Source organism: Hibiscus syriacus, unplaced genomic scaffold (assembly GCF_006381635.1).
Source record: "Hibiscus syriacus cultivar Baekdansim isolate YM2019G1 unplaced genomic scaffold, ASM638163v2 tig00110319_pilon, whole genome shotgun sequence".
Lineage (NCBI taxonomy): Eukaryota > Viridiplantae > Streptophyta > Magnoliopsida > Malvales > Malvaceae > Hibiscus > Hibiscus syriacus.
Genome location: NW_024062678.1, coordinates 1,413,862 through 1,429,049, shown reverse-complemented (window position 1 = coordinate 1,429,049; position 15,188 = coordinate 1,413,862). Strand labels below are relative to the sequence as shown.

At 36.2% G+C, this 15,188-nt stretch overlaps 2 protein-coding genes across 2 annotated transcripts; one reads left to right on the top strand and one right to left on the bottom strand.

Moving 5' to 3' along the window:
* Nucleotides 1–2,386: 2,386 nt before the first annotated feature.
* Nucleotides 2,387–2,886, top strand: LOC120117160. The gene has a single exon (XM_039137474.1). The coding sequence runs from the start codon at nucleotides 2,431–2,433 to the stop codon at nucleotides 2,806–2,808; it is 378 nt and encodes a 125-aa protein (XP_038993405.1). The 5' UTR covers nucleotides 2,387–2,430; the 3' UTR covers nucleotides 2,809–2,886.
* An 897-nt stretch (nucleotides 2,887–3,783) lies between these two features.
* LOC120117184 (DNA-binding protein BIN4-like) lies at nucleotides 3,784–7,671 on the bottom strand. Its single transcript, XM_039137488.1, has 11 exons — nucleotides 7,610–7,671; nucleotides 7,175–7,247; nucleotides 5,881–6,118; nucleotides 5,713–5,774; nucleotides 5,572–5,625; nucleotides 4,995–5,112; nucleotides 4,629–4,675; nucleotides 4,523–4,549; nucleotides 4,355–4,430; nucleotides 4,034–4,173; nucleotides 3,784–3,909 (listed from the first exon to the last, which is right to left on the bottom strand). Exons 1-11 carry the CDS (start codon nucleotides 7,669–7,671, stop codon nucleotides 3,805–3,807), a joined length of 1,002 nt encoding a protein of 333 aa, XP_038993419.1. The 3' UTR covers nucleotides 3,784–3,804.
* Between the last annotated feature and the right edge of the window lie 7,517 nt (nucleotides 7,672–15,188).

Here is a 15,188-nt window from a genome sequence, read left to right as displayed (position 1 = left end):
CAAATTTAACTCACTTGAATCACTCTTCCTATGAGCATTGACAACAAGCAGAAGACACCGTTCATTGCCATGTTTCTATGAAGCACGCACTCGTGACTTGTCCCAGTCAGACCAGTTACAACTCTCATCGACCTGACGGTCCAAACATATGAAGGGAAAGGCTGGCTCATGCCGCCTTCAAGAACTACCACCACGCACAAGGGAAAGGTTAACTCATGCCGCCTTCAAGCACCACCACCATCACACACATGAATATATGAAGCTTATCAGCCAATAAATAATGGATGTTGCTACCATGGATGTTGATCACTATGATGATACAATGACACTAGAGGTAGCGTCAAGAAACAAGTAAGAGCAGCCTCTCAAACAATTCTTCAGTAAAGACTCTTATAGGATAAACTTACTAGTTAGTCATCTATCTTTGCCTTAGATTAGATAAGAGGATATTATCTATATTTTAGATGAGAAAAGCCTATCTACACTTTAAACGATACAAAAATTAAAATAGAACTGAATTACTTCCACACAATAGTTGAGGAAAACTTTCTTTTAGCATACCATGTAGCACTTAAAGATCTCTAGTACAAACAAATATCGGAGTCCTTCCTCTGTTTAAGTACCGGAATTTTCTAATCTTGTCCGCTACAACTTCGAGAGTTTTATATCCTCTACTATGTTGTCATAGTGTTGAGATGCTTCTGATGTGTTGTCACTGTACTGAAATGGCTTCTCTCTAGCTAAGAGCATCGAGTTGCCTCCGCTACATCCTAAAGAAAGGCATATCTTAATAATTCTCTAATAGGAGTTATATTTACATCTTTAGATTAAAGTTTTTGTGCAGACTTAGGTAATTCGTTGCATCTTAGTTTTTAGTTTGCATTGTGCATTACATCACATTTAGCTTACGCATTGAATGAAAGGGTTTAATCCTATTTTCTATACTTTTGTCTCCGCATCGTCGATATTTTCACCTCAACTATATTACCTGTGCATTTTATCATGTTTTGAGTTTTATATACATTACAGTAAATTGATGGCTTGCTCTGGATCGAGAGATGGAGTGCGTTGGCAAGTACACGAATGTTATAAGATAATATTTTGTCATGGAGGAGCTCAACGATTATCAGGATAACCGAATTTGTTAGAGCTTGATGGTGCATTCCACAAGACGGGCTTCTCCTCGAGTTTTCTTTACAGATTTCATTCTTTTTTGTAATTTTTCTTTTGGCAATGAAACACTGAAAACTCAAAGCCTTTTGTACCAAAGTTTATAACTGGTGAGCCAAGAGATCATCGTGAACTTTTGCTAAGCTTCGTCGATTTTTTCACACCCTAATGCGTCTGAGAGGAGCTCTCGAGCACTGATCAATATAATGTTATTGAGATTATGAATGATTTTAAGCTATTAGTGGATGTTTATTCTTATTTCTTTACTTGGAATTTATGTTGGTAATTTACTTGTTTAGTTGATGGCTTACATGTTTATTTGTTAAAGCATCCGCAAAGAGATTAAATTTGTTGTTAACTGCAACGTATCGAGAGATCATACGGTATTTAAAATAGTCTTAACGTAATGAGAGTTACTCGATAATTTAAAGACATTTAACTATAATTGGGTGTTGTGACATTTGTTAACTTAGACATACTTTGGCCAGTGATAGAGTTTGATAAAATAATTTAAGAAAAGTATTTAAAAGTTTTGAAAATTTTAAAAAGTTTAACTAAAATTTTCAAATTTTTAGAGTTAATAATAACTTATAAAAAATTAAAAAAAATGCTTAATTAAAAATATTCAAAGGATAAAACTTAAACTTTTAAAAAATTGAAGGATCAAATATCAAGTTCAATTTTTTTTTTTTTTTTGGGAGAGCAGACTGTCTGCCTCCAGTCTTCCGTCTCCGCAAATGAGACAGAAGAAGGTGACAAAGAAATGATAAAATAAAAACAAAAAAAAACGTTAAAAAAGAGTTGTGGCGATAGTTTAGTAAAAAACGGAGAAATAGAGGGAGGGAGAAAGAAAGAAAGAAAGACAAATTCAAAGGTGACAGTGATCTGGAAAAAGTAGAGAGCTTTTCTCTATTTTTCTGGTAATGGTTGTTTGTACAGTGCGAAATTACATGTGAATTAGTTTGGAGTTTCTATTTCACACCAAAACTCCCAACTCAGTCGGATGCTTTTCTTTCCCAAAATGCTTTGGTCAACCCCCTCCTCTCCCCACTCTTCGGCTCCCCATTTTAACTCACTTTCTTTATATACTCCTTTTCCCCATTTCCCCTTGTCTTCTTCTTCCCTTTGTTCGTTGAGAGACTTAGAGTGCGTGCGTTCTTCCTCTTTTTCTTTTCTGGGTTTCGTTTTCTCTGTTCGATACTGTTAAAGATTGGAGCTTTTGGAATTTCATCTTGGAAAAGACTGGTTGATCTCAAAGCCATGGCTGCACCTGCAAATGTTATTTATCTGTCTACTATTCTGGGCTGTGATGGTCCTTCCACTGTTCACAAATGCGACTGGAAATGTCAAAATGAACATGTCTGTGGCAACATGTATCGCTGCAAACTGACAGGAATCACACACATCTGTGACAAGAACTGTAACCAGAGAATTCTGTATGATAATCATAATTCGCTTTGTCGAGCAAGCGGCCAGGTGTTTCCTCTTTCTCAAGCCGAGGAACAGGTAATCAGAGGCATCAGGAGGAAGCTTGATGCTGACAATTCGCCACCTTCCGATGGCTGTGGTTTTAAGCGGCGACGAGACACGCAGATTCCTCCTTCTGCAGCGAAGTTGGAGATGGCAGCATGGATATGAGCTAGATTAGATATTTACATATATAGATCTTATTATTAACCTTAAGGACTCCTTTCTCTTGTTTAACTTATCTTTCCCTAGGAAGAAACCAACTAATCTTAATGGTTAAATGGATAATTGTTAATTCTAAAAAGACTCGAATTCGAGCATATCGTTTGCAAGTGTTTAAACTTTCATTCTCAAATGATTTGAGAATTTTTTTAATAGATATTATTTTATAACCGCTCACATTTATAAAATATATATATATTTGTATATATTGGACAAATACAGAAAATGGATAATAGACTTAATGATGGTAGGAACCTTGGGTGTTCTACCTGCCTGTAGGAAAAACACTTTTATTCCTTATCTTCCCTTATGCTAGGTAGCATTTTTATTTATAATCTTTTGATAGCTACAAGGTGATTTAGGCCCTTAACAAGGGTTTAATTATAATGAATTTCATCTATTCTGTATGTTTATTTTTATCTTCTTTAATTATCTTTCCCAACTTTGATAGTTGCTAATTATTTTTCCCAACTTTGATAGTTGCTGATGTATGGTGCAAATTCGGTTAATATATCGTATAAGAACTTGAAATCATATGTTGTATTCGCAGGGTTGAAAATGTTAAGATCAAAATCTAATTGCTATAAAATAAAAAATCAAAATCTACCATGTTAAATCATCAATAGTAAAATACTATATACAGAAGTGTAATACAAGTATTTATAATTGTTATTTTAAAATCTTTGGATTTTTCTTTAATTGTGATCTTCCAGAGAGATAAGTTTTCTTAAAATGATCGTTCATATCCCTTACATAAGTGGTGTTCAAACTCGTACCTCAAAAAATAATAAATCTCTTAATCGCCAAGGTCACTTGGTTCATGCATTTCGACAGAAGGTACAAGCCTCTGACTCAAGCAAACTAAAGGAATACAATATTACCAACCATCGGTGCCTATAATTGGCAGAGCATATACAACATTATTTTCAGCATTGATTTGTCTTCTCATTTTTTGGCCTTGGGTTTCTTTGAAATGCCAGTCTTCTTTCTTGCTTTCTTGGCTGGCTGTGACTTCCCTCCAACTGTTTTACTTCTCTTCCGAGACGCCGTTTACACCGACACATCCCTTGTTATATAAGCATTATAGATATGCTGGTAATATGGCATTAAAAGCAGGGTTTTTTTATTCAATTTCACAAAGATGCACATTAGTTAAGGTGGTTTGAATGCATACAGATGTTTTCTCAGCTCTTCCTTTGGATTTCCCCTTCATTTGCACATCAATCTCCTCGTTTTGATCGGTTTGATGAGGAACTGCCTTCGACATTTTCTCAGCTTCATCTTCAGAATCAAATGAGAAGCCCTCTAGTGTACCTATTAATTCCAGATCATCGAATATCAGGAAAGGACTAAATGATTCATGGAATTATGTCAAAATATGAGCCATAATCTATATTGCATTGAAGCACTAGTTGCCCCCCAACCCACTATCCGTTTTCTTCTCTCCAGAAATGAATAACTAAACACACAAAATTTATAGCTAAAATAACAGTACCTTCCACCATTGTTTCTGCTTCATAAACATTGGATTGTGGCTTCAGCTGAATGAAGTCATTCACGATCGCCTCTATCTGAGAACGGAACGTACAATTCAGAGGCAATATTCAGGAAAATAACAACCCTCTTACTCAAAGCAATACCAAAATTAAGTTTTAGGACAAACCTTAGCCTCAGTCTGACCGAATCTAACCTGTAAAACAAAAAATCTGTGTAAACAACGGTCCAATCACAAATTTCCACAGAGAAAATGCAAGACGGAATTTACGCACGATGCAAAATGTTCTGGAAGGCACTATTGTTGTTTTGTATATGGTTCCTGACAAAATAAGTCATTCAAAACCAGTAATGAGAGATTAAGAAAGATAACATCCTCAAATTAGAACCGTAGTAAGGCCAAGGTTTAATTGGAAAAAAGTACAAACAGATAGAGCATAACAGAAAATTTAGTAACTCGATGAATCTGAGTGCAGAACAAGTCCAAGTATATAGGAATATAAATATGTCAGTATGTATTCTTTTACCCTTGTAGTGTCAGTAACTCAGCCAACCATTCAGAGATGATAACTTACAAGTTCAAAAGTAAAATAAACAGATATATCATCTGAACCTAGGAAGAACAGTTAAACAATACATGCCTTTTAAGTCTACGAACATCTCATGATTTTCAGATGCAGAACCAGAAACTACAATTCGACCAACAGCTCCCATATCACCACTCAAATCTATGGAATCCCCTTCGCACTCAACAAGTACCTGCACAAAGCACAAAACTTCTTGTTAATCACTGGTTCCTTTTCACTGTAGACATGCGATCACAAGGCCAAAATTCATTAAGCTAATTCTATAACATTTAAGATCTCTGTAACACAAAATATATTTTGTTTAGGCTTCCACTTCTGCAGACATATAAATAAATAAAAATCAAACTAAACTAGAGAGTTTTAGATTTTGAATTAAAATAAAAAGCATGATGCTAAATCCTTAAAAGTCTGCAACTAGAGAGACCAAATATACTAGTTAAGATTGGTTTCTAGGTTCTCCTAGGTTGTTTGCAGAGCTTTAGTGACTAAGAAAGTAACTAAATTATTAATTTTAGAATATTTCTGATTATACTCCTAGGCACAGTCAATATAATCCTTCTTGAAACTTACTGCCAATTCCCTAGGGGAGTTAGTCGTAAATAAGCCATAAATATGACAAAATGTATCCTACCTTAGAGCGTTGAACTTTCTCAGACATCACCAAAGGCAACTTTGAGGTGAGAACCTACATATCATAAATTTTGAAGAATTCAGTGGATCGGAGGCTCAGATGATAAAAAGAAAGCATCAAAATTGCTACCAACATTCTTACATGAGGTTCAATGTGCTTTTCTAATGCCGCATCCTCGGCAGTTTCCACATTACCATCATTTTCTGTAACAGAGTCAGACATTGCATGTGAAGCAACTTTGGTAGCTTTATCAAATAAATGGCCTTTGCATTTAAAATCAAATTTTACAGTACAAATCCAGTATCATACCTGTTACCTTTGCATCATCTTTCACATTCTTCTCCTTTTTGGGAGTCTGACCCCCAGTTTTTACCCTCTTTTTCGGAGATATTCCTTTAGAAGTCTTCTTTCGTGGAGACTTTTCGGCTCTTCCGGTCAGAACTAGATCACTGGTCTCACCACTTTCTTGAGATAAAGACCTTTTCTCCTTCCTTTTAGGAGAAGACTCAGAATCTGACGATAAAGCCCAAATTGAATTATTTCCTGTCTGTTCAACATCCAACTACTTTCATCAGCACCAATATTAAACAGTATCCCTCCAATCTATAGGGTTGTTCAAATAACCGAATTAATTCGGTTAACCGATCGAACTAAATTAATTCGATTAATTCGGTTCGGTTACCGAATTAGTTCGGTCGGTTAACGGTTAAGAAAATTTTTAGAATTCGGTTAACGGTTAATTCGGTTTGAATTCGGTTAATTAACCGAAATTAAATTTTAAATTTTAAATATATTATATATAACATATGGGCTCAACCCAAATCATTTAAAACTCAATTAATAATTTAAGATCTAATAACTTTTAAACTTAAATCAATATTAATTAATTAAAAAATTATATAAATTTTTTATTTTATAATTATATATTATTTAAATTATTTGTAAACTGTTTTTTAATTAAAAAATATTAAATATATTATATATAACATATGGGCTAAGTCCAAACCATTTAAAACCCAATTAATAATTTAAGATCCAATAACTTTTAAACTTAAATCAATATTAATTAATTAAAAAATTTATCTAAAATTTTTATTTTATAATTATATATTATTTAAATTAATTATAAACTTTTTTTGAATTAAAAAAATATTTAATTTTTATATAAATTAGAAAATTTTAAAAAAATTCGGTTAATTCGAAATTAACCGAATTAACATAAATTTATTCGGTTCGGTTAATATGTTCGAAAAAAAAATTCGGTTCGGTTAACGGTTAAAGAAAAAAAAAGTTTGATTAATTCGGTTATGGTTAATTCGGTTCGGTCGGCCACCGTTTTAACCGAATGAACACCCCTACCAATCTAATCAGAGTAATACCAGGTTGGTTATCTTATTATGGTATATGTCTAAAATGTATGAAGCAACATTTACATTATAAAGCTTTATCATATTCGTTAAATGAATGACAATGGCTTTGTTCAATAACATGATTCTTTCTCAAAGCAAAAATGTTTTTATTTTCATAAATTCCCAATGCTATAATAGAGGATAAGCCTGAATTAGGTAATCCCAAGGCAAGGCAAGGCAGTGTGAAATCTTACATGAGACAACAAGCCTTTCTTGGACATTTCTCCCATAGAAACCTTTCCCTCCTCCTCACTCCCTGTATCATTGCTAAAAGTTCATACACAAATTGTAAATAACAAAGTCAAGTTCAAAGAAAGGGCTTAGAAATCAGAAGCTAATATGTTATATATTTTTCACAATTCATTTAAGCATCATTTGGCATCGGTTCTTAACAGTCATAGGAAGTATTACCATTTGGCAGAGAATCGGAATCTGAAGAAATGTCAAATTAGAAGTTGGTGCCTGAAATCAAAGTTAATTATCGCAAGTCGGAATTCAGTAAGGAACAACGTGAAGGTGCAAGAGTAAGCTAACTGCTATAGGGTTTACGACTGTAAAAACAAGAAATAGAAAGCGAAAAATCTGATTAACCGGATAGCTCCCAAATGAAAGGATTGTAGAAGCTAAACCAAGCAGGGTAAACCTGAAAAGAGCGCAGCCAATCTGGAGAATCTTCCCTGAAGCTGTTCATTCCGCACCAATTAACCTTCCCTGGTATCAGATAATACAAATTATGACTTGAGCAGCACTTATAAGCTGCGAAAACACGAAACAAACTCCAAAGACACCACAACAATGTTAACAGGGAAACCCTAAAAGCCTAAAGGCAAGAAATATATGCATTGGGTAGCCAAGGCAGAAAATAATCAGGGAAGGTGAGTCAGTAACTCGGTGAGTTTGGGATGAGAAAGCAGAGTCAATCAGGCGGGAATTGATTTACACTTGACATTGGGCTTGCTGCCCAATAGAGTCTTTTTCTTTTTTAACCATTACAAGCTAATAAGGAAAAGAGATGCAACTCACGAGTTTATTATTATTATTAGAGAAAATAATCTCAGTGACAAAAAATCTCATATAATATACGATTTTAACCAACTTTTTCCGCATTTTTCAAAATGATCAACAAAATCGCAATGCGATCGCTAATTCGCAACGCGATCTCCATTATCGCAAATTCGCGTTGCATTTCGCGTTGCGATAGTTGGAAATCGCGTTGCGATGGTATACAATGTCGTTGCGATTTTCCCAATTCGCAATGCGAATAAGTAAATCGCAACGCGAATTGGGAAAATCGCAATGCGATACTGACTATCGCAATACGATACTTACTATCGCAATGCGATAATACAAAATCGCAACGAGATACTGACTTTCGCAACGCGATTCTGACTTTCGCAACGCGATTTACATAGCGCCATTCGTATTAACGCGTATTTTTTTTTTCAAATTCCAAACACGAATTTTTTCTTAATAAATCGGAAACTGTACCGTCCACAGTAATCGCAACTCATAACCTCAAACCCAAAAACACAACACTCAGTCCCATCTCCATCTCTCACTCTCTACGGTGAAATCCGTCCCCATCTCCGAAGATTTCCGTCCCCATCGCCGGCGAAATCCCTCACAACCATTCACAGTCAAAAATCCCTCACAATCATTCAGAAATGGAAAATCAACCTCCGAGGGTTAGTTTTTTTATTTTTATTTTGAAATTTTTGCATTATTTTAGGTTTTTCATATTGAGATTGATGATAAGTTTACTGGTAATTTCAATAATAGATTAACCATTTCACTTAGATTTCTTATTAAATTCATTCGATTGCTGCCAATACTGCTAAACTGTTTAGCCTGTGAAGTTAGTATTTGTCTTTGCTTTGTCTTTTGGTTGAAGTAATGCAGAAGAAGAATAGTTTCGAGAATGAAAATCGCAACACAGAAATAACTATCGCAACGCGAAATAAAAATCGCAACGCGAAACCAAAATCGCATTGCGATTTTCATTTCGCGTTGCGATTTTATTTCGCGGTTGCGATTTTCATTTCGCGTTGCGATTGTCTGGTCGCGATAGTCATTTCGCGTTGCGATTCTCTCGTTGCGATAGTCATTTCCGCGTTGCGATTCTCATTATCTCGTTGCGATTTTCATTTCAACCAAAAGACAAAAACAGTGTTGCAAATTTTAGTTTCAAGAATAAACTACTATTTATGTTTATTGTTTTTGTTTTTGGTATATCTTGACAGTGTAATTTTTGGTATATCTAACTTGGTATGTTTATTGTTTTTTTGTAGAAATTTTTTTCGGCTTCATTGACATTAAGGAATAAAGTTAGCCTAGCCACTACAATTGCTTCGAAGCTTTCACCTGCACAAAGAAAATTGTTTGAAGAAACCTGCTTCGGGCCATGGCTGAGAGTACAGCATCGGGTGGAGATGCTAGTTTGACCCATTTGTGGCTTCAGACCATGACTAGCGATCTACCCGACAGTATACAACGTGGTGAGGAAGAGATATGGTTTCATTTTCCACCGGCGTATACTTGTTTTGGGCGGAAGGAGTTCTGCTTAATCACTGGTCTACGATTCGGACACGATGATGTAGGCCGGTACACTCGTCATATCACCGCCCATCATGGTTATCCAGGGTTTTTCCTGATGAGTCAATAGAGAAGCCGAACTTACACGTCGACGACATGAAGAAATTGTTTAATAAGAAAGATGGTTTTACTCGGATGAATGACGTCGATGTTGTCCGAGTATGCATTCTACTACTTTTGTATGCTGGCTTTTTAGGCAGAGAGGCCAGACAACCTATTCCTCAGGAGCTAATATTATTGGTAGAGGACCTAAATGCATGGAATCTGTTTCCGTGGGGTTCGTATATATGGAAAGCTACCTGGACTAAGTTGTCGTCTGCCTTTGATGACCGCAAAAGTTTGCGGGGCGATGGGTCGAAATACACTTTGTCGGGCTTTGTTTGGGCCTTTAAGGTAAGAATTTCTATATAAGTTTTCAAAATTATAATTAATTATTTAACAATTACTAATATTTGTTATTATATTGTTTGTAGATTTGGATATTCGAGGCCTTTCCCGCCATGAAGACATATGCAATAAAAACTTCAAATGATATTCCCAGGGCTATTTCCTGGAAGAGGAAACGTCTGTTGGATTGGGAAGACTTAATACCATATGCGACAATAAATAATGTAAGTTAACACAAATACTATCATATATAAACAAGTTATTAATATTAGACGTTTAACTTTGTTTGAGTTTTTATATTTTTAGGAGGCCAACATTCCATTAATGAGACTGACACCCACGGAGGCTGAGCTTGCCACTGATTGGTGCCAAGCTAGTCAGCAGTTTTCTTGATCTTGCACGAATGATGATGAGTCTCTACTTCCTCCACTTCGAGAGCCATCACCTCACCTAGAGCCATCACCTGATCGACCCGACTATACACCTCTACAACGAGAGCCATCACCTATCCCGTCACATCATCGAGCCTCTTCTCCACCATTACCTCATGATAGGCGACCGGCAAAGATGCCACGACTTCTATCTCCCTATTCTCCACCTCCACGGGATGAGTCAAGGGAGTTACGTGATGAGGTCAATACCTTGCGTGAGGAGATCGGTACTCTACTTGATAACGATGGTGCATGGCGTGTGGAGGTGTCTACTTTACGTGGTGAGGTTGCCGCTCTACGTGAGATGGTAGTATCGTTGTAGAATGAGGTTCATACTCTACGCAACGAGGTAAGTTTAAGATTTTCCATATTTAACTTGATGATAAATTTACTCGTAATTTCACTTAAATTAACCATTTCACTTAGATTGCTTAGTAAATTTATTCGGTTGCTGCCAAAACTACTAAACTTTTTACTTTAACACTGTGAAGTTAGTATTTGTCTTTGTTTTGTGTTTTGGTTGAAAGTTTGAAATATATTTATCTTTTTTTTCACTGTTTAAATATCATGTCTGTTTATTTACTGATATTTGTATTTTTATTTAGCGGACCGATAAGGTGGATGCTTTACGTCGGGTTTTTCTTGCACGACAGAGTTCACGCATCAGACGGCGTGCACGTGCTATTAAGTCTCCGTATACCCCAATAGTGCGAAGACACCGCAAGAAGAAGCCCGACTCGCCTATCATCCCTCAAGAGTCCACTCCTATCGTTGAAGAGGCCCCTATCATTCCTCGAGAGTCCCCTCCCACCGTTCAAGAGGCCACTGTCATCGTTGAAGAGGTCCCTCCCACCATTCAAGAGCCCGATTCACATGGCGTCATATGTAGGATTCTTGAGAAACCCTCTGACGTGCCAGACATGATGGATTCAAGTTGGCTCTCGTATGAGTTACTGGCCAGTACCATACCGGTATCTGAAGAGGAGAGGAAACAACTACCGGACACAATTCTGGATAACACCCTTTGGGCTAAGACCGCAGTTGATTTTTATCTACATGAGCGAAGCCAGGGGTGTTTCACTGACATATGCAAGCTCAATGATGATATCTATTTGTTGCTTGATCGGTCTTGGTGGGGCGTATTATTAGGGGTCGAAGACAATGGCTATTTCGATGGAGGGATAAGTCTTATTTTTCTTATATTTTCATTTGATTATTTTTTTTGTAAATTTATGTAAGTTACTAATATATGTCTTTTTTTGTAAAACAGCATATCGATGCGTGGGTGTCACGTCTTCTAATAATTAGGAAACTTAAGGAAAATAAAAGAAATACACGGTATACAATTATGTCGACGTCTTTTAACGCCGTTCACTTGAAGAATCAACGAGATGAATCATTTGCGTTGGGCAATGGACAAGCTAAACTTTATCCTGCATGGTGGGAGGTCGATAAGGTTAGTGTTTATTTTAGATTGAGTTTAAAGGTATTCATAAATAAGTGCGCAAATGAATGAATTATTACTTATGATTGTAGGTGTTTATCCCTGTTTTGGAACGTAACCATTGGCTTCTCGTCGAGCTTCAGATCCCATCCCTTAAGGCAATAGTATATGACAGCATGATAAATTACATATCATTGGCTGATTTAAGAGATATTATTAAGGGATTGAGCTCTTATTTGGCTAAATACTTGGATGCGATAAATTATTGGACTCGTTCTGGAAACAAGAAGCCAAAGAAGCTCAATATTACAGTTAGCAGAGACGAGACCGCACCACAACAAACGAAAGGACCCAGAGGGGATTGTGGTCCTCGTATGCTTGGCGTTGGACCGTTTGATCACAGAAGTATAAAGTATCTACCTCCCACCGATATAGATAGAGCTGCAGTAGGCTTGTGGTTTCGACATTATATGGCTAGATCGATATATACGAGACGCTGCTTACATGCATCCGCGTTATAAAAATGTCCATAAACAATTGGTATGTTTATAGGCTTGTGGTTTGAAAATGTTTGGTTAAGTACCTAGAATTCAATAATTTACTGTTTGTAGGTTTTAGATGTGTAGAAAGTGTTGTTTGAGCAAATGTTTGGTTTATGCAGGTTAATCTCAGAAGTGAGCTGCGTGAAAATGATGTATGGCTGCAAAAGTTGATTCAATAGTAGAAGTGTTATTTTCTCTAATAATTATTGCTTATTTTTTGATTGTTTAATTGATTTGTAAAAGGTGATTTGTAAAAGTTGATTTGTTTAATTGATGTTAACATAATTTATTTGTGCTTGTTTAATTGATTGAAATGTAATGTTTGATTTTGTTGATTTCAATCTGTATTATGTTGAAGGCAAAAGTACTATCGCAATGCGAAATGAAAATCGCAACGAGAGAATCGCAACGCGAAATGAAAATCGCAACGCGAAATTAAATTCGCGTTGCGATTTTCATTTCTCATTGCGATTCCCTCGTTGCGATTTTCATTTCGCATTGCGAAATTAGCGTTGCGATTTTCATTTCGCATTGCGATTCTCTCGTTACGATTTTCATTTCGCATTGCGATAGTAATTTCCGCGTTGCGATGGACATTAAGATGATTGCCTATTAAGTGATAACAACTGGAACAGATCATAGCAATTTTCAAACTCAAGTTACTAATACATGCCTAACTGAAAATGTTAAAAGTTCACACATAAAATCTACATAATACTACGTTTGCATTTAAAAATCACCTAAGTTAACAGTCCCAAAAGGTGAAATCAGTTGTGATTGGGATTTTAAAGATGATTGCGATTTTGATTGCCTTTTTCTTGACACCATATGAGCTTTGGATTTTGATGATGATCCATATTTTGGTAGAGGAAAAGATGATTGTGATGGCACTGGTGATCCATATGTCAACCTTGTATGACCACTTTCCTTGCACCGACTACATGTCGATCTCTTCTTCTCTTCACCCTTAGACGGTATACGATCGTGACTTTTTGGTCGGCCAGGTAGCCTTCTGTCCATGGCTGGTGGCAAAACTGTTTGTAAGTCATCTGGTATGTCCCACTCATAAGGATGTGAAATAGGGTAGACAATCTCGGCATAAGTCTGTCGATATACTTCTGTAGTGTAGCAATCCATAGCGTATGTGCTTGAATCATCTTGGTTTAGATGAAGAGCAACTTTTATAACATGGCCACATGGATAACCAGATGTTTGCCATTTCATACAACTACACGTCCTTGCATTTAGATCGACAAGCCCATTTAAGTTATTATCCAGTACTTCAAACAAAGTGTTTGAACATGGTTCAACTCTCCATGACGTTGACTTCACAACACGTTTCGTTATCTTTTTTTCAGTCCATGGTGTAACACGATGTTCCAATGTTCCTGTAAATTTAAATAAATAATACTTAGTAAAATATATGATAAGTTACGAATTCAAAGAAATAATACCTGCATGGTTTCTTTTCTTGTAGTACCACTGTTGAATAGAGGCTCGAAAAAACTCCATTAACATAGTAATGGGTAATTTCCGGGAATGACGACTTAGAGCGTTAATTGATTCTGCACTATTAGACGTCATGAAACCATATCTTGCTCCAAGTTGATGTACTCTTGACCATCTTTCAAACCCGACATCTTCTAGTGTTTGAGCACACTGAGGCAAAACACGTCTTAAACAGTTTATATGCTTATTGAAATCCACTTCCCGATAAGCCTTTACAACCTTCCAGTATGTCCATTTGTGCTTTTTTATACCAGCAGACCTTGATTTTAGATTTCTATACAAATGAACACCACAAAGTCCATGAAAAGCATCTGGGAAACACCTTCTAACAGCGTTGTCAATTGAGTTTGCCCTATCGGATATGATTGTCAGATTGCTAATAGGACCTATGCAATCCCTAAGATGCCCCATAAACCATGTCCATGAATCAGAGGTTTCAGATTTGCCAACCCCGTAAGCTATTGACAATATCCCATTGTTAGCATCCATGGCTACTGCTAATAAGTTTACTCCAAGGTATCGACCTTTCAAATGTACTCCGTCAACTATAATAACTGGGCGCATGCAAGTAATAAACGAACGAATCTACAAAATAATATACACAAGAAATATAATCATTTAAATGTGAAATGCATGTAACTAACAGAAATGAGTCAACATAATTATATTGTTTTACTAACCGCAGCACCAATGGCGATAAACAGCAACTCAAAGCATCCATCTCTATCTGTTTTGATATGAGTTACCGACCCAGGATTTTTCAGCTTTAAATTGTGACAATAAGCCGGCAGTTGGGCAAACGATGCTTCTGGCGACCCCCTCAACAATTCCAAGGCATAACATTTGGCTCTCCAAGCTTGAGAATATGATATACTAATCTTGAACCGAGCATTCATGTCAGTCATAATTTCATGTCCTCGATATACCCTGCCATTCAAAAACATTAACTCAGCCAGAAAACCACCCAACACCTTTTTGTTTGCCTGTCTATGGTGAGGAAAAACTTGGGTTCTTGAACATGTATGTTTATCAATAAAAGTCCTAACTTGAAACATTGCGCAATCTTTTATCCTCTTTGCAATCATACGCCACGTACAGTTTTTGTCAATCGTACACCTTGTTTCGAAATGATCTTTGCTTGATTTGTTAACTTTTAGTTGATAGCCATCTTCCACACATTTCGTATACAAAGCTATCTTCAAGTCTTCCTTTGTATCAAAACAATCATCTTTCTTGATACGAATAACTTTTGTGTAACAATAAACTGCTTTCTTTGCTAACTCTTCTTCCGGTAACTGAAGTA